Raw genomic sequence first — 20,320 nt, 5'->3', positions numbered from 1 at the left:
CCAATAATATGTCCACCCCTGCTGAGCTCTACGTTCTGGCAACAATTTAAGACTAATAACCTTCGCAAACCAAACCTTCCACCTATGTCACCAAAGCTTCTGTGCTGCGCCAGTGCAATATGCTTGTAAAGAAGAAGAATACTGTTTAGCTCTTTAGGCAGAAAAAATATCCCTATATTGTGCTGCTTATGGCTCATTGCTAAAGCTCCTGCCTATCATATAAGAGATTGTGAGTTATAAAATTAACAAACACGGACAAGATCTTTTATGCCTATGGCCACAATAGCACTCCTTTGCTCACTATTAATTCTAAAGCTGGCCACTGCTGTCAGCTAATCACACACGAGGGCTTTTTTGAGCATTCTTGTCTTTTCAACAGGGCGAAATTAGAAAGTCTCTCAGACTTCTCTGGCAGCTCTCCCTAAAACAAGAGATTAAGGCGTTAATATTCCAACTGCCTAATCCTTCCCTTCAGGAGACAGTCAATAAGCCACCTTATACATCGGATGGTTGGCCAGTCCCCACCAAATTTGATGGGTTTGGCTAACCTTTATCCAATGTGTATGGGACATGAAAGGGGCTATCCACTACTCAGACATCCCCTTCTCAGCTGCTATATTCCCCCTTGTAAAGTAGAAACAATTTGTGCTCACCTCCGATGCTGACGACTTTCCAACTATATCAGTGTTGTGTCCCTCGAGGCTCGCATGACATTATGACATGTGAGCTCTGTGGCTGCTAATGGTTCACTTCACTCCTACTTCCATTTAAAGAGTGTCAATTCCCATGGACCAGTCCATGATCCGTGCAGCTTTGTGCAAGTCCCCACAATATTGATAGATCATGAAAAATCAAAAAAAGTCCTAGGCATTGCCTGTTCTCCTCTAAGGCATACAGAAGGTTAAAAATATATGCAACGTTTCGGCCATATGGGGCCTTTTTCAACCCAAATGTAATAAGAGATATACTTAAGACTCTCACTTCCTTCGGACAAAACTGATATCTGAAAGTTCTGACTTCTTCCGAATGTCAGTTTTGTCTGAAGGACATGAGAGTGCAACGGCCCATTGGATGCAGGAGCCATGTGACATAGACATGTTACACGTGCCCCAGGATGCCACGTACAAGCATCACTGGAACAGCGACCGGCACCGGAGGTGAGTGCGGGCTGTTTTTATTTTACCTGGGGGAATATAGTAATTGAGAAGGACTTGTCCGAGTAGTGGACAACTTCTTTAAGGGCATCAAAACGTATCGTAATCTGATTTCCTGACATGGCATGCTCTTCCTGCAGAAGTTATCAGATTTGGCAGAAACCGTCTACAATAATTCAGGCCTATTATTAGGTTTCGAGGATCTTGTATACATATTTCAGGCCCATTGAAACAACAGTCATTCAGCGAAAAGCTTTACTATGGTGCGGTGGTGCAGATGTTTCTAATTGTATATAGATGGTTCACGTAATTCCAGCTTTTAGATAAAGAACCATTGCATTGTTACCAGCTGTGTCTGCCTGAGGACATTTCCAGATTTGGAAGAAAGCTACTCCCTTGGTCTTTTTTCTTTTTTCTTGATTTGTCAGCTGTAGAGTAACTGATCAGGATACTTGAGGATGGAGACACTTCAATATAAGAGTTCGTGCAGATGACTGTATTTTCGGTTCAAGTGCGATCCGACAAAACATTGGATCGCACTCAGACTAATGTTATTCTATGTGGACATTTCCCCTTGTACCGAGTCTGTCTAAGGAAAAATTTGCGCGATTGCAACCATAAAGGTACCGTCACACTGAGCAACTTTTGAACGATAACGATAGCGATCCGTGACGTTGCAGCGTCCCGGATAGCGATCTCATTGTGTTTGACACACAGCAGCGATCAGGATCCTGCTGTGACATCGCTGGTCGGAGCTAGAAGGCCAGAACTTTATTTTGTCATCAGGTCACCCGCTGTCATCTCTGGATCGGTGTGTGTGACGCCGATCGAGCGATGAGTCCCCGGGTAACCAGGGTAAACATCGGGTTACTAAGTGCAGGGCCGCGCTTAGTAACCCGATGTTTACCCTGGTTACCATTGTAAAAGTAAAAAAAAACAAAACAGTACATACTCACATTCCGATGTCTGTCACATCCCCCGGCGTCAGCTTCCCTGCACTGACTGAGCGCCGGCCGTAAAGCACAGCGGTGACGTCACCGCTGTGCTCTGCTTTATGGCCGGCGCTCACACAGTCAGTGTGGGAAGCTGAGGGCGAGGGACGTGACAGACATCGGAATGTAAGTATGTAGTGTTTTTTTTTTTTTACTTTTACAATGGTAACCAGGGTAAACATCGGGTTACTAAGCGCGGCCCTGCGCTTAGTAACCCGATGTTTACCCTGGTTACCCGGGGACTTCGGCATCGTTGGTCGCTGGAGAGCTGTCTGTGTGACAGCTCCCCAGCGACCACACAAGGACTTTCCAATGATCACGGCCAGGTCGTATCGCTGGTCGTGATCTTTGGAAAGTTGATCAGTGTGAAGGTACCTTAAGTCGGATCGCACTTGGCCATGCAAGCTGATGGGTCCGTCAATAAAATCAGATGACAGCCAAGCGCCGTCCCATTTTGATGGACTCACAGAATGGAGAAGATGGAGACTGTTTTTTCCCATGTTCACGCATGCGAGAAAATCAGATCACACTCTGATCATACTCTGATGGGAGTGTACTTAGCACAATATGCCCGATTCTCTCAGATGAGAAAAAATATGGTTGTGTGACCCTAGCCTTAGACACTTTAGCCTAATAAAAGAGGGCACCATATTATGTCCCATTGACAGAAAAGTCTACATAATGAACTATTACACCTTTTTACAGAGGGATAAGAAAAGTTCATCAGCACAACCCAACCGGATAATAAAAAACAAATTTGGTGTGCAACGACACCCTTACTCATAGGATATCATACACCTTTTTACCTATTAATTTCAATAAAAAAATTAAAAAAAGGTTCGCCCTGATGAAAATGTTCAGCAGGATTGCTGAAAGTCATAAAGCCCCTTACTGTATATATGTAAGAATATTAGGTAGTCAAAGAGTTTTATTTTTTTTTTGGTCAAAGATCTCGTTTGTGACCTCTAATATTCCTAGATTTGCCAGTGGAGGAACATATTAAATGTGCTGCATATAATGGATGACTTTGTGTCTCCATACTATCAGCTTACACAGAGTGTTCCTTCTGGTCCTTGTCTATCTTATCTCTGTGTCACACAAGAACAAGCTGTAAAAGTGGTTTGTTAACAGGAAAACTCAATTGATCCTTCAGTTACTCAGCAAACAGACAGCACTATAGTAGGGATAATAATAGACAAAGGCACAAGCGAAATCCAGTCAATCAAAAAAACTATAGCTACTGGATATCCAGCTCCTCAGCTATGAAAAAAACAAATGAACCACACTTATTTTTTATGATTACTACACTAACTTTTATGCTGACGTTTACAATTGAAAAAATAAAATAAATAAAAAATAAAATAATAATAACAACAAAAAACTATAATAATCATATAAACAACAACAATAATAATAATTATAATAATACAAATAATAATCAATATTATTATTATTATTATTATTAGAATCATTAGGAATCCACAATTAATGCATATAATTATACAAATGACATTAGGTGAATGGGAACAGTGATGGCATGCTATCTTTTTCTAGTCAAGCCTGCCTTTCTATAATAAATTATTAGAATTATTAGAATGATCAAATATAAATCATTCTAACAAATCGAAATTTGCTCTACGTAGCCTAACACAGAGGTGTCAAACTGCATTCCTTGAGGGCTGCAAACAGGTCATGTTTTCAGGATTTCCTTGTACTGCACAGGTGATAATTTAATCACCAACTCATTATTTGTGTAGGTGATTAAATTATCACCTGTGCAGTACAAGGAAATCCTGAAAACATGACCTGTTTGCAGCCCTCGAGGAATGCAGTTTGACACCCCTGGCCTAACTCATTGAGGACTTAAAGCACCACTCCAGCATTTTTCTTTTTAATTTCAGTGCTAGAGTGGTGCTACTAATATAAGTTCGCGCCCCTCCTGTCCCACGTCGCCATCTTGCGACCGCAACTTCTGACTGGCGGAAAGTCAGAAGTAACAGTCACAAGCTCGTCTCCGAGAGCCAGAACAAGGATGTTATGGACTTGTATTGAAAACACTATAGAAATCTGGAACGTCGCAAACTGCTTGAAACCGACCGGAGCGGTGCCAGCAACAGCAGGAGACGGTGGATGGTAAGTACAAGTCTAAGTGTAGTGGCCTTACATTAGTAGCACCACTCCAGAGTTGCAAGAAATTAAAAAAAAACACAGAAATGGTGCTTTAAAGCTAAACTTTCTATTTATTTTTTTTTAATAATTTTATTACAACTTTGAAAGTTATAAAACTTTATAAATCACTTTTTAGGGGATTTGTCCTAATTAATGCAAAAAAAACAAAAACAAATTTCAAGTACCGGTAAGTATTTTTCCCCAGTTTATTTGCCTGCCTTAAGTTGCCAAACATGCTTATTTGGAGTACAGATGATGGCAGTGAGGGGTCCTCCTCTGAGCTTCTAAGAACAATCTCCTGCAGCTGCTTATCCCCAGAGTTAGAGACGCAGGTGCTGAGCTGACCCCGTCTGACCCCAAATTAATATTTATTTATTTTGTATAATGAGAAATGATTATAATTTCTAATATAATCTCTATATCAGTTTCACTTGGTTTCCAGTCAATTTTACGTTCCAATGTTTTCTTCCAGTGGATGCAAATCTATCCTGATCCATGTGATGATCAAAAATGTGCACAGCTCCTTACAAGGCACAGCTTTGATAATAAGCGGTGCATCCGTGTGTATCTAAGGAAAATGTTAGAACTTTTCATCATGCATAAAAACTGCTGTCAATCGGGTTATACGTCGAAAAATAAATCAGAATATATTGAGTGGAAGAGCTTAGGAACCAAAATTATAAAGAAAGTACAATGGTTTAGCTCTTCGGTGGATGATCCATCAGCCCACAAACGTCTGTCACAACTTCACACCCTCGTGCACCCATAATATGGCCACATTTATCTCCACTCGTGTATTTGAAGACATATATGTCATGGGAACATCATTCAATTCTCATCATACACATTCAATTTAATATCCAAACTTGGTATCAACCACCAAGGCAAATGTATCATCTACGGCCGGTGTAATCCATGCACTTTATTCTACAGGTCAAACCTTCTCGATAATATTCCTTACCCTAAAACAAATTAATATAGACTAGAATTGTAACCAAGCTGCTGACATTGTGATTTATCTCATGGGTGTTTATATGAACATCGCCCCAATAAAGCTAAGAATGCTATCTTCACATCGCCGCTCTGCAAAAAATGCTCCCAAGGATTTATTATGTCTGTGTAACGTTTGCTCCGACCACCAAAAAAGGCAATAGAGCTCTACAACCACCGACGGCTTCCTGCTGCTTGTCTTTTTTTTATTTGGAAGGACATAGTTTTCTTGATGTCTCTACAGCTCGGTGTGACACCGGGAACAAGTCACAGATCCAGCATGGATGGATACCTTACCATATATATCGAGCATATGCAACTGCTCATTGTTTCAAGGGGTTGTCCACAGTAAATCTCTGGCAAGACGTGCAGCTTGCTGAATACTAACGGTACGTAATGCAGGATTTGTCTCTGCTTGTCATTTCCAGTGGTCTACAAGTATGGAGCCACGTGTTGCCAAGAGTCTATGCCGCATCTCACAGAGTTCTAGTGAGCAAAGTGGTGGACACTTTACTTGGCACATGACCAGAAATATGAAAACTACGTGATGTGCACCGAAACCAGAAATCAAAGCTGAATCTTAGCGGTGTGTGCATTGCTGAAAATTTACTCAAGGGTGGACAACCCCTGTAAAAGTAACTTACAAGACTTTCAACATATCATAGAGACTCGTCAGAAGTTCTTTTGTCATACGTTCTGATCCGTACGGGTCTGACATTTCAAAAGCAAAGGCTCGTTCTCTCCTTTCTAGCTGACGATGGGCTTATAGTCCATCTTTTGAGTCTGTCTTCAGTCTTCGAGAAGAGCAGGTCTCAGCTGAATCCTTTTGCCCCTCCATTTTAATGATCAGTGTGGGTCTCAGTACTCGGACGCTCACCGATCAAAATATCTAACATGTCTCCATGACGTGTCAAATTGTTTGTATAATTTCATCACCTATACTTTGAAATTAGCCAATGACCTAATATAGATGCAGACAGAGGAAAAAGCTAGACCTTCACTATTTCTCATCACAAAAAGTTCCAAAAATTCAGATGTTAAGACAAATAAGTCCAAATATTGGAGTAGGTCACAGAACCCAATCTGACAGTTTTGATGCTTGCCGGACACATGAGATAGGTGTTGCCCAAATGTCAGTATGGCTGAGCTACTGGCCTGAGCTGTGCGCCTACTTTGCTGCAAGTAGATACTATAAATGAAAGTGTATGGCCTAAAATTGGTATGTATGGACATGTTTGAGGATAAAGAGCTAAGTAAAGTTGTCCATCACATTAAAGTCATCCATACCCACCAACGTCAGTAGGACTTTGTGATCATCTGAGGTCTATGATGGACTCCTGACTCTCTCCTGATAGATGGTGTCTTGAATACAAACTCCTATATTTTTTTTCTTTGTTCTCCTACTAAAAGTCCACTGCCAGACAAGATGGACAGCAATTAACTCAACTCTCCCCATAGAGAAAGCATACATGTGTATGGGGAAGTTGGGAGAGATCCAAGATCTAACGTCGGGCATATCATCATTGGAGCAACCTGTGCAGCTGTACAGGGGCCCAAGAGGTAAGGGGTCTATTGGTACCTCCAAAGCAGGTGGTATTGTGCATTATGACGGGCATCTTAACACGTCTGGCATATGATTTCAAGATTAAATTTCACAACCAAAATTTATGCTCAGTTCATACAGACATTTTTGCCATTCCAGGGGTTTGGGTATTTTTAATGGCGAGATTTATGTAATCCTCAACGCTAAACTTGGCATCAAAATAACAATAATTCTTATGAACATCATCAAAGGCCAATGAGGTCCATACAAATTTGCTGAAAGTGTATTTAAAAGGTATCACGGCACAATTACGATCATAAACCATGGCGCTACTATAAAAAAAATAACTTAGCATAAACTTTGCCCTATGGACCTGACGACATGCAATGGTATGCATCCAGTAAGCTTACCTTGTAACATACTCCTGTAGGCATTGTCTGCTATTGCGTAGATGTGAGGGGGCATTTCATGTCTTTTCTTGCCTTTGTACATGTCAATGATCTTCTCGGAATAAATTGGTAGGGATTTGTAAGGGTTGACCACCACGCAAAAGAGACCGGAATATGTCTGAAATACAAAGATAAGGCATATTCACATAACAGGAATGTTACGCCGGAGTCTTCCATACTGCCCACTTCTGTGATTGCATAAGCCAATACATATATGAAAACAATCATGGACACACTAGCGGGCTCAGATGAACCCAACGTAAGTCATAAGTGGTTTCTGACAGTATATCAATTTCATCTCAAATGATTACGGTCATCATTATAAATCATAGCAACGATTTCATGCAGCTAAATGACATGATTAGTTATGTTATTTGTATGTGAAATATTAAAGTATTAGTTATTGCGTCTTCTGGCACCTGAGAAAAAACCTTGACATGTGGGTACCGTCGTACCGAGATCCCTTTAGGCATGGCCTTAAAAGGAGAACAAAGTGCGTCTTGTTTAAAGCGCTGGTATGTATGGTTTGCTTGGTATTTAGAAACAGAAAGAGCATAAATGGGAATATGTTTGTTGCAGAGGAACCGCATGACAATTTGTGACGCAGATACTTTTTGCTGTTTCCATTATCCTATGTAGCAAAGAGTAAGAGCTTCTGCAATCCACTGGTGCTGAGTTGTATTTCTCATTGTGCTATGGATCTCAGCACCAAACCACAATTTTACTCATTCCTGGTTTTTTTTTTTCTGCACAAGTGTATTAAGCTAATACCTCTAAAATCCTAATTGTGACATGATATTATATCTCCAGGCTCAGACTACCTACTAACAGAATTGTTACCCCCGTCATATAGCAAAGGGTTAACCTAGACACCGGTGCTCAAATGTGACTGCGACCTCTTTCCCCCAACACAGAACCAATAATGTCCAATAATGTCTATTCCATACTGTCCAGGATGGTGCATTATGGAATAGACAGTGCATCTACATGTAGTGTGGGGAAATCTTAGCAGGAAAATGATTTATTTAAATATTTTGTTTTTTTTTCTTCATAGCAGAATTAAAAATGGGTATCTGGTTTAGAAATCCCACTAATAAAGTTTAAATGAACGGAAGGGATTTATTATTGAGGACTCTTATCTTATTCTTCCGGAGGACCCAGCATACCAATGTATTGAATAGACAAAACCATTAATTTAATTGAGAACAGTGTAATACTTTCATTTACCTGCGGGAGTGCTGCAGGAAAACTGGAAACATGCTGCCAAATTCCCCCCAGAGATTACAGCTTTATCTTTTGGGATTACAGCAGATGTGACCAACGACTATTGGGAAAACTATCTCATAAAAATGGATTGAACAAGTAAGGATGCTCAGAAATTAGATAATTTTACTATAAACATGACTATTAGGGTCAATATGATATTTAATTTGATGGTAGTTTGGGCATATATACAATGAAAAGCAAACGGGCATCAATGTTTTGAACTTTTGATTTTCAGGTTCCATATCTCACCATCCACTACAGCTTTGATCGTGAGACTGCCATCATTTTATAGACAATCATCTTGGCTATCTCATACATAAATTTGACTTGCAACTATTTAGCATATGATTAGTTATGCAGATTATTGTCATGTCACTACATTGTTTTGCTCCTAAAGATCTAAATTTAAATTTTTTTTATTTTGTTAGTATTTTGTAAATCCATCTTTGGCTTTCAACACTGCCTGAATCCTTCTGGGCTGCTCTTGGTCAGATTTAAGCATGTGTTGACCGAAAGTTGATCTCAGGTCTCTTCTACACATTCCCAAAGATGTTACATACTGGTCGACTCACTTGGGTATGTATACAGTTTTTTCTTCATTTCTACCCAAGTGTTTGATTGGATTGAGGTCTGTGGACTGTGGAGACCATTCCAGCACCTCTACTTCATTGTCAATCATGACATTTGCTTTGTGTTGTCCTGTGGGAACACTATGTCATCTTTTTCATACCCATAATACTTGAGCGTAAGAAACAACCCCATGTCATCAGGCTTCCTCCATTGAATTTGACATTTCCTTTAATTTCTCAATCCATTAGCCCCTTTTTCCCTTGCTTCTTTCAGATCCATTTGCACCTATCAGAGTCTAGTCTATTGACTTTCATGTTCAAATAACCAGTTTCAAACTTTTAATGTCCACTTTTCGTATTTGTTTGCAAACTCGAACCCGATGTCTCTTATGACAATATTGAAGTTGAGGCTTCTTCCTTTTTTCAGGCCACCATTCCAGACTTGTGTTATGTATGTCTATGATCTCACTATTCTGAAGCATACGAGCCACCTCCACTGCCGTGTTTGTCCCACCAGAACTTATAGACCTTGGGATGAGCCGAATTGTTGACTACGATATTTTGCCTGGACGTCTACCTTTTGACTTCTGAATGGATGGGTGGACTTCATTTCAAAGTCTTCCAACTGTGATGGCACTCATATGATGCAGTTTGGAAACTTTCTTGGCCGAGAGACCGCTATTGATGATCTGGATGATGATGTTTATTTTTTCTTGGGAAGTCTTCTTCATGGCTGCTCCTTGATTTGAACCAGTGACCTTTTCACTTGGGAATCAACCTAATAATACACTGAGCTATTAGGGGATGTGAGATCAGGTTGTAATCTGTAGTATTCTGGAAGAAAAATATTTTTCCACAAAAGCAAAACAGTCAAAGCAGTAGTGGATGGTGAGATATGGAGCCTGAAAATCAAAAGTGCAAAACATTGTTACCCCTTTGCTTTTCACTGCACATACATATTCACACATCCTTAGCAGATCTCCAGATTTCTTAACCAGGTGGAAAAAGCAGGATTATATAAGTCAAGGTCCACCCTCTCCAATCTTTGTTTAGCCCATTGTCTGGCAATGGGGAACTAATTACTAGTTGCTGTCGAGGAGAGCTGCCCTGAAATATTTTAGGTCTATTGTCTTTGAGGGTGGCCTATATGGGCAGACATATCAGTGAAGATGGTAAGATGACAGAGCCATGCCTGCACCCAAACCAAATGGGAACTATTAGAAGAGAGGAGGATTGGAATGTAGTGGTCAGAACTTCCCATTAATGTTTGAGGGAAACTATATGTCCTCTGATTCTCACATCTGAACATCTGGGCACAATTAGGCTGCACAGGGCAAGTTGTAAAGTTCTAGGACACTGATGCCAGAGGTGAGGCTCATAAACCAGTAGTAGCATCACAAAATGGCATAAGGAACGTATGTTTAAGAATGAGGGTCTCAGTATACAAAGTCTTATAGGAGGCCAGGGAATCCTGGGCACATAGCATGAAGTTGGAGGAGTAGTAGTGATTTGGATAGAGAAAAAATTGCAGCAAGGCACCAGAATGACCAAGGGAGAAGTGAGCTTTTGTCTATCTGCTGAATGAGAAAACATAGTAGAAACAGCAGGAAATGGTAAAAGGGGTGGAAACCAGTTAATAGTAGTGGGTAGGTAGGAAGAAAAGGTAGTGGTAGACCATTCCTTACCGAAGAGAAGCCAAAGACCAAACCCATCCTACCTATTCATCATAATGTTTCAGGCGAGTATTTACTAGCTTCATGGCAGGGTAACCTCAAATGTGTGGAAAATGTGTTGGACCTGTCTAGTCGCGAATGTCAAACAGAGGTCCAGGTGGCTGTCTGTATGTGTGAGGGATGGAGACTAGAGTCATGGAAGGTACAGTAGGTATGACAGCATCACTTATTTGTTCAAGGTCTGGGTGGGCATGTTTCGCGGTTAAGGATTGGAGTATTTAAAGAGGACCCGTCACAAGATCAAGAGAGGCCAGATTTTGCTTTTTTGCTCCCCTTAGTTTTCTGGAATTTGTTTTTGAAATCTGTGATACAGTTCCAAAGATATTGGACCATTTATTTACTTCTATTTCTATGGTCTTTACAAGAGGGTGTGACTCACTGGATCCTCTGGGGTGTGTCATAATTAGCCTGTGAGCAATGCCTCTTTGGTAAAGCTATAAATATTAGCACTCAATAAAAATGCCCATATCTCTGGGTGGTTTTTTTGAAAAAAGAAAACAACATAGAACTGAATGATGGATTTAAAAAGAAGAAAACAACGGAATACTCACAAGAAACAGGAATAAAACAAAACCTTGACACTGTGTGTGTGCTAATGTGTTGATGTTAAATTAAAAGTGGTACTAGATGATTTTTTTGTAGAACGCCTCTTTAGTGGGTAGCCTGATCCATCTTTTGTACCCATCATCATGCACATACTATCACATACATACCGGGACATCCGCCATCAGGTCTTGTCTTGCTTTACAACAATGAACATCTTTGTTCCCTTATTTATTTTTAACAAACAATTTAGGAACAATTTAGACAGAACATTTCTTATCTCCTCTATCAGGAAATACAAGTTGGGTCAGGGATCCGTGGCATAGGAAAAAGGGTGTTAACAGCCTTAACGTAATAATACCAGCAGAGCATGATATTACCCTGGAGCCTGTAATACGTATCTGTAATGATAAACTCATAGTATCAAATAACCATCCATAGGCTAAAAGGTGACCTGGAACGATGCTCAAAACATGCTCTCAATAGGTAATGGAAACCCAGCCAATCTCTCTTAAAAAGGAGTCTGTTACCCCCCAAATGCCAATAAAACTGCAAAAACATTTTTATAGTGGACGTAACCCATAAAAAAATCATACCAGGCATATACGGTTTAATTTAATATTTTCTAAAAAATTTGCTTTTTGGGCGCCCTCTAAGGACTGATTCCTGCCTGTTTGTGGCTCAAGTAACCCAATAAATAGAATGAGCAAGAAGCTTCATTGAGGAGGAAAGGGTGTTGTGACGTCTGCTCACTTCGACACCCTCTCCTCCTCAAGTGGAGGCCAAAGACAGGCAGGAACCAAGCATCAGAGCACATCAACGGCCTTAGTGTGTGCGCACCCACTGACACCGCTATGCCCTAATATTGTCAGTGCTCAGATGCAGACGCTCAGACTGATTTTCGACAGCATTTCCTCTTACCGGCTGTCAAACAAAATAAGGGACTGGCTTTAATATGCAAATAGGAGGTTCGTAATGGTGCAGAGGCCACGCCAAGGGTGCACCACATCACCCTTATTTGTATATTTAAAAAAATTGGCATAAAATATTACGTTAAACTGTATACACCGGGTAAGATTTTTTTTTATATGGCCGAGTCTCCTTTTTTAATGTTTGGGCAGTTTAATTGGCATTTTGGGAGGACCAGACGTCCTTTAAGTGTAACATTGTGCAAAACTTGCAACTATATATTGTGCCTTAGATATGTATATACGTATCAGTATGTGTGTATAATTTAAATTAGGAGGAAAAACTTAGTCCCATGGTGATTGAGTAATTAATTGGCCCAAGGCAATAAGTGTCAGTAGATTTATATATACCGTATATATATACTAGCTGAAGAGCCCGGCGTTGCCCCGGCATAGTAACTAACTATGGTTAGTTATAACAAAATATAATGGTTATATTGCACATAAAGCACAGCTTTTCTCCTTTATAGTCACCTCCTCCGGCAGCACCTCACACTCTTCTTCCATATACAATAGGAAACACTTGATCCCGGGAGAAATTGCACTAATTGCAATAAAGCGTAATGTATACGCAGCCTACTTCTTCTGCAGCACCACACTTTTCCCCTTTAGACCTCGTTCACACGTTATTTGGTCAGTATTTTTACCTTAATATTTGTAAGCTAAAATTTGGAGTAAATCAATCAGAGGAAAAATATAATAGAAACACATCACCACTTCTGTGTTTTTCTCCCACTCCTGGTTTTGGCTTATAAATACTGATGTAAAATACTGACCAAATACTGAACGTGTGAATGTGGCCTTACACACAGCCTCCTCCTGCAGCGCCTCATTCTTCTCTATACACAGCCTCATACTGCAGCAGCACCTCGCTGCTCTCATATTCCCATCATGCCTCTCATGTTCTCCCTCACATCTCTCATTTTCCCCTCACTCCTCTCATTTTCCCCCTCACTTCTTTCATTTCCCCCTCACAACAGTAATTTTGACCTCACGCCTGTCATTTTCCGATCATTCCACTATTTTCCCCTCACTTCTCTCATTTTCCACTCACACCTCTTCATTTTCCCGTCACACCTCTCATTTTCCCCTCACGCCACTATTTTCCCCTCACTCCTCTCATTTTCCCCTCACTCCTCTCATTTTCCCCTCACTCCTCTCATTTTCCCCTCACTCCTCTCATTTTCCCCTCACACGTGCACAGCAACTTCCTGTTATGAGCACAGTGGAGTAATCCTTGAGGCTCCTCCCTTTCCCTTGACATCATGCCTCACAGGAGCAACTCTATTCTAGACACGACGGAGCTAGATGTGGCCTGTGCCTGCCATGCACTGCTATTCTGAAGGCAGCGGCCCTGATTGTAGCTCGCTGTGGCTGGAACGTCACAGCCGGTGAGTTTTGCAGGGTGGCTTTCGAGGTGAATGTGTCTCTGCCTGTGTGCGCTAACAACGTGGGCCGTGTGGACGGGCTTTGCGTGTGGAGTGAGTATAGCTATGAGGAGTGGGCGTGGCTTGATACATTATACATTCCATATAATAACATTCCATGTAATATAAAATAAATATTCCATATAGTATACATAATCTACAAGTAATCTTCAATCTTGTATTATTAAAGTGTTGTGAATTCTGTGGCTGAGTTCACTTCTGTGGTCACAAGTGGTATTGCAGTCTCTGGGCTTCCTCCCTCAGGTGTTTTGGTGAGCTCGTTGGCTGCCTTGCTATTTAGCTCCACCTGAGTCTGTCTTCCTTGCTCCTTGTCAATGTTCCAGTGTTGGATCTGAGCTACTGCATCTTTCCTTGGGCCTGCTGCTCTGCTAGATAAGTGCTTCTAGTTTGTTTTCTGTTTTTTTCTGTCCAGCTTGCTATTGTCTTTTGCTGGAAGCTCTGAGAAGCAGAGGGGTGCACCGCCGTGCTGTTAGTTCGGCACGGTGGGTCTTTTTGCCCCTTTGCGTGGTTTTCGTTTTAGGGTTTTTTGTAGACTGCATAGTTCTCTTTGCTATCCTCGCTCTGTCTAGAATATCGGGCCTCACTTTGCTGAATCTATTTCATTCCTACGTTTGTCTTTTCATCTTGCTAACAGTCATTATATGTGGGGGCTGCCTATTCCTTTGGGGTATTTCTCTGAGGTAAGTCAGGCTTGTATTTCTATCTTCAGGCTAGTCAGCTCCTCAGGCAGTGCCGAGTTGCATAGGTAGTTGTTAGGCGCAATCCACTGCTGCTTATAGTTGTGTGAGGATAGATCAGGTACTGCAGTCTACAGAGATTCCACGTCTCAGAGCTCGTCCTATTGTTTTTGGTTATTGCCAGATCTCTGTATGTGCGCTGATTACTGCACGCTGTGTTGCCTGATTGCCAGCCATAACAGTACAAGGAGCCGACCAATGATTCCCAATAGAGGGAAAAAAGAAATCCTGACATCATTTTTTTTTCTTAGCTCTGTCTTCAGTCTTTTTTTTTCCCCTAGACATTAGAGTGCTTCAGGACACAGCTGTGGACATGGATATTCAGGCTCTGTGCTCCTCAATGGATAATCTCGTTGTAAATGTACAAAAGATTCAAGATACTATTGATCAGAAATCGATGCTAGAACCAAGAATTCCGATTCCTGATTTGTTTTTTGGTGACAGAACTAAGTTCCTGAGCTTCAGAAATAATTGTAAGCTATTTTTGGCCTTGAAACCTCATTCTTCTGGTAATCCTATTCAACAGGTTTTGATTATTATTTCTTTTTTGCGCGGCGACCCACAGGACTGGGCGTTTTCTCTTGCACCAGGAGATTCTGCATTGAGTAATGTTGATGCATTTTTCCTGGCGCTCGGATTGCTTTACGATGAGCCTAATTCAGTGGATCAGGCTGAGAAAAATCTGCTGGCTTTATGCCAGGGTCAGGATGATGTAGAAGTATATTGTCAGAAATTTAGGAAATGGTCAGTACTCACTCTGTGGAATGAATCTGCACTAGCGGCTTTGTTCAGAAAGGGTCTCTCTGAAGCTCTTAAGGATGTAATGGTGGGATTTCCTATGCCTGCTGGTTTGAATGAGTCTATGTCCTTGGCCATTCAGATCGGTCGTCGCTTGCGCGAGCGTAAATCTGTGCACCATCTGGCGGTACTGCCTGAGAGTAAACCTGAGCCTATGCAGTGTGACAGGACTATGACTAAAGTAGAACGGCAAGAACACAGACGTCTGAACAGACTGTGTTTCTATTGTGGTGATTCTACTCATGCTATTTCTAATTGTCCTAAACGCACTAGGCGGTTCGATAGCTCTGCCGTTATTGGTACTGTACAGTCCAAATTCCTTTTGTCCATTACCTTAATGTGCTCTTTGTCATCGTATTCTGTCATGGCGTTTGTGGATTCAGGCGCTGCCCTGAATCTGATGGATTTGGATTATGCTAAACGTTGTGGATTTTTCTTGGAGCCTTTGCGGTGTCCTATTCCGTTGAGAGGAATTGATGCTACACCTTTGGCCAAGAATAAGCCTCAGTACTGGGCCCAGCTGACCATGTGCATGGCTCCTGCACATCAGGAAGTTATTCGCTTTCTGGTACTGCATAATTTGCATGATGTGGTCGTGTTGGGGTTGCCATGGCTACAAACCCATAATCCAGTATTGGATTGGAACTCTATGTCGGTAACCAGCTGGGGTTGTCAGGGAGTACATGGTGATGTTCCATTTTTGTCTATTTCGTCATCCATTCCTTCTGACATCCCAGAGTTCTTGTCGGACTTTCAGGATGTATTTGAAGAGTCCAAGTCTGATGCCCTACCTCCGCATAGGAATTGTGATTGTGCTATCGATTTGATTCCTGGTAGTAAATTCCCTAAGGGTCGTTTATTTAATTTGTCCGTACCTGAACACACCGCTATGCGCAGTTATGTGAAGGAGTCCCTGGAGAAGGGACATATTCGCCCATCGTCGTCACCATTGGGAGCAGGGTTCTTTTTTGTAGCCAAGAAAGATGGTTCGCTAAGACCGTGTATTGATTACCGCCTTCTTAATAAGATCACTGTTAAGTTTCAGTATCCCTTGCCATTGATTTCTGACTTGTTTGCTCGGATTAAGGGGGCTAGTTGGTTTACTAAGATTGATCTTCGTGGTGCGTATAATCTGGTGAGAATCAGGCAGGGAGATGAATGGAAAACGGCATTTAATACGCCCGAGGGTCATTTTGAGTATCTGGTGATGCCGTTCGGACTTGCCAATGCTCCATCTGTTTTTCAGTCTTTTATGCATGACATTTTCCGTGAGTATCTGGATAAATTCTTGATTGTTTACTTGGATGACATTTTGATCTTCTCAGATGATTGGGAGTCTCATGTGAAGCAAGTCAGAATGGTTTTCCAGGTACTGCGTGCTAATTCCTTGTTTGTGAAGGGATCAAAGTGTCTCTTCGGTGTGCAGAAAGTTTCATTTTTGGGGTTCATCTTTTCCCCTTCTACTATCGAGATGGATCCGGTTAAGGTTCAGGCCATCCAGGATTGGACTCAGCCGACATCTCTAAAAAGTCTGCAGAAATTCCTGGGCTTTGCTAATTTTTATCGTCGCTTCATCTGTAATTTTTCTAGCATTGCCAGACCATTGACCGATTTGACCAAGAAGGGTGCTGATTTGGTTAATTGGTCTTCTGCTGCCGTGGAAGCTTTTCAGGAGTTGAAGCGTCGTTTTTGCTGTGCCCCTGTGTTGTGTCAACCTGATGTTTCTCTTCCGTTCCAGGTCGAGGTTGATGCTTCTGAGATTGGTGCAGGGGCGATTTTGTCACAGAGAGGTTCTGGTTGCTCAGTGTTCAAACCATGTGCTTTCTTTTCCAGGAAATTTTCTGCTGCTGAGCGTAATTATGATGTGGGCAACCGAGAGTTGCTGGCCATGAAGTGGGCATTCGAGGAGTGGCGTCATTGGCTTGAGGGTGCTAAGCATCGCGTGGTGGTATTGACTGATCATAAGAACTTGACTTATCTCGAGTCTGCCAAGCGCTTGAATCCTAGACAGGCCCGTTGGTCGTTATTTTTTGCTCGTTTTGATTTTGTGATTTCATACCTTCCGGGCTCTAAAAATGTGAAGGCGGATGCTCTGTCTAGGAGTTTTGTGCCCGACTCTCCGGGGTTATCTGAGCCGGCGAGTATCCTCAAGGAAGGAGTCATTGTGTCTGCCATCTCCCCTGATTTGCGGAGAGTGTTGCAGAAATTTCAGGCTAATAAACCTGATCGTTGTCCGGCCGAGAAACTGTTCGTCCCTGATAGGTGGACTAGTAAAGTAATCTCTGAACTTCATTGTTCGGTGCTGGCCGGTCATCCAGGAATCTTTGGTACCAGGGAGTTGGTTGCTAGATCCTTCTGGTGGCCATCTCTGTCACGGGATGTGCGTGCTTTTGTGCAGTCCTGTGGAATTTGTGCTAGGGCTAAGCCCTGCTGTTCACGTGCCAGTGGGTTGCTTTTGCCCTTGCCGGTCCCGAAGAGGCCTTGGACACATATTTCGATGGATTTCATTTCTGACCTTCCCTTTTCTCAAAAAATGTTGGTCATTTAGGTGGTCTGTGATCGCTTTTCTAAAATGGTCCATCTGGTGCCCTTGGTTAAATTGCCTTCCTCCTCTGATTTGGTGCCTTTGTTCTTCCAGCATGTGGTTCGTTTACATGGCATTCCTGAGAATATTGTTTCTGACAGAGGTTCCCAGTTTGTCTCGAGGTTCTGGCGAGCCTTTTGTGGTAGGATGGGCATTGACCTATCTTTCTCCTCGGCCTTCCATCCTCAGACTAATGGCCAGACCGAACGAACCAATCAGACCTTGGAAACATATCTGAGATGTTTTGTTTCCGCTGACCAGGATGATTGGGTGTCATTTTTGCCGTTGGCTGAGTTCGCCCTTAATAATCGGGCCAGCTCGGCTACCTTGGTCTCTCCATTTTTCTGCAATTCTGGGTTCCATCCTCGTTTCTCTTCAGGACAGGTTGAGTCTTCGGACTGTCCTGGTGTGGATTCTGTGGTGGACAGGTTGCAGCAGATCTGGACTCAGGTAGTGGACAATTTGACCTTGTCCCAGGAGAAGGCTCAGCTTTTCGCTAATCGCAGACGCCGTGTGGGACCCCGACTTCGTGTTGGGGATTTGGTTTGGTTATCTTCTCGTCATATTCCTATGAAGGTTTCCTCTCCTAAATTTAAACCTCGTTTTATTGGTCCGTATAGGATTTCTGAGATTCTCAATCCGGTGTCTTTTCGTCTGACCCTCCCAGACTCCTTTTCCATACATAATGTATTCCATAGGTCGTTGTTGAGGAGATACGTGGCACCTATGGTTCCATCTGTGGAGCCTCCTGCCCCTGTTTTGGTGGAGGGGGAATTGGAGTATATTGTGGAGAAGATTTTGGATTCTCGTGTCTCTAGACGGAAACTCCAGTATCTGGTCAAATGGAAGGGTTATGCTCAGGAAGATAATTCCTGGGTTTTTGCCTCTGATGTCCATGCCCCAGATCTTGTTCGTGCCTTTCATGTGGCTCATCCTGGTCGGCCTGGGGGTTCTGGTGAGGGTTCGGTGACCCCTCCTCAAGGGGGGGGTACTGTTGTGAATTCTGTGGCTGAGTTCACTTCTGTGGTCACAAGTGGTATTGCAGTCTCTGGGCTTCCTCCCTCAGGTGTTTTGGTGAGCTCGTTGGCTGCCTTGCTATTTAGCTCCACCTGAGTCTGTCTTCCTTGCTCCTTGTCAATGTTCCAGTGTTGGATCTGAGCTACTGCATCTTTCCTTGGGCCTGCTGCTCTGCTAGATAAGTGCTTCTAGTTTGTTTTCTGTTTTTTTCTGTCCAGCTTGCTATTGTCTTTTGCTGGAAGCTCTGAGAAGCAGAGGGGTGCACCGCCGTGCTGTTAGTTCGGCACGGTGGGTCTTTTTGCCCCTTTGCGTGGTTTTCGTTTTAGGGTTTTTTGTAGACTGCATAGTTCTCTTTGCTATCCTCGCTCTGTCTAGAATATCGGGCCTCACTTTGCTGAATCTATTTCATTCCTACGTTTGTCTTTTCATCTTGCTAACAGTCATTATATGTGGGGGGCTGCCTATTCCTTTGGGGTATTTCTCTGAGGTAAGTCAGGCTTGTATTTCTATCTTCAGGCTAGTCAGCTCCTCAGGCAGTGCCGAGTTGCATAGGTAGTTGTTAGGCGCAATCCACTGCTGCTTATAGTTGTGTGAGGATAGATCAGGTACTGCAGTCTACAGAGATTCCACGTCTCAGAGCTCGTCCTATTGTTTTTGGTTATTGCCAGATCTCTGTATGTGCGCTGATTACTGCACGCTGTGTTGCCTGATTGCCAGCCATAACATAAAGTTGAATAACAAAGTGAGACTATATGTATATACAGTGGGGCAAAAAAGTATTTAGTCAGTCAGCAATAGTGCAAGTTCCACCACTTAAAAAGATGAGAGGCGTCTGTAATTTACATCATAGGTAGACCTCAACTATGGGAGACAAACTGAGAAAAAAAAATCCAGAAAATCACATTGTCTGTTTTTTTAACATTTTATTTGCATATTATGGTGGAAAATAAGTATTTGGTCAGAAACAAAATTTCATCTCAATACTTTGTAATATATCCTTCGTTGGCAATGACAGAGGTCAAACGTTTTCTGTAAGTCTTCACAAGGTTGCCACACACTGTTGTTGGTATGTTGGCCCATTCCTCCATGCAGATCTCCTCTAGAGCAGTGATGTTTTTGGCTTTTCGCTTGGCAACACGGACTTTCAACTCCTTCCAAAGGTTTTCTATAGGGTTGAGATCTGGAGACTGGCTAGGCCACTCCAGGACCTTGAAATGCTTCTTACGAAGCCACTCCTTCGTTGCCCTGGCGGTGTGCTTTGGATCATTGTCATGTTGAAAGACCCAGCCACGTTTCATCTTCAGTGCCCTTGCTGATGGAAGGAGGTTTGCACTCAAAATCTCACGATACATGGCCCCGT

At 42.3% G+C, this 20,320-nt stretch overlaps 1 protein-coding gene across 3 annotated transcripts in view; it reads right to left on the bottom strand.

The window, feature by feature from the left end:
* Window positions 1-20,320, bottom strand: part of MYH11 (myosin heavy chain 11) — a 128,563-nt gene that overhangs the window by 95,366 nt on the left and 12,877 nt on the right. For all 3 annotated transcript variants that reach the window (XM_069734097.1, XM_069734095.1, XM_069734096.1), the window contains exon 3: window positions 7,259-7,415. In XM_069734097.1, the coding sequence (XP_069590198.1) occupies window positions 7,259-7,415 (157 nt within the window). The remainder of the gene's footprint in view (window positions 1-7,258; window positions 7,416-20,320) is intronic.

The sequence above is a fragment of the Ranitomeya imitator genome, chromosome 7, assembly GCF_032444005.1.
Source record: "Ranitomeya imitator isolate aRanImi1 chromosome 7, aRanImi1.pri, whole genome shotgun sequence".
In the NCBI taxonomy this organism is placed as follows: Eukaryota; Metazoa; Chordata; class Amphibia; order Anura; family Dendrobatidae; genus Ranitomeya; species Ranitomeya imitator.
The sequence above is the reverse complement of the archived record's forward strand: the minus strand, read 5'-3'. Positions and strand labels throughout refer to the sequence as shown.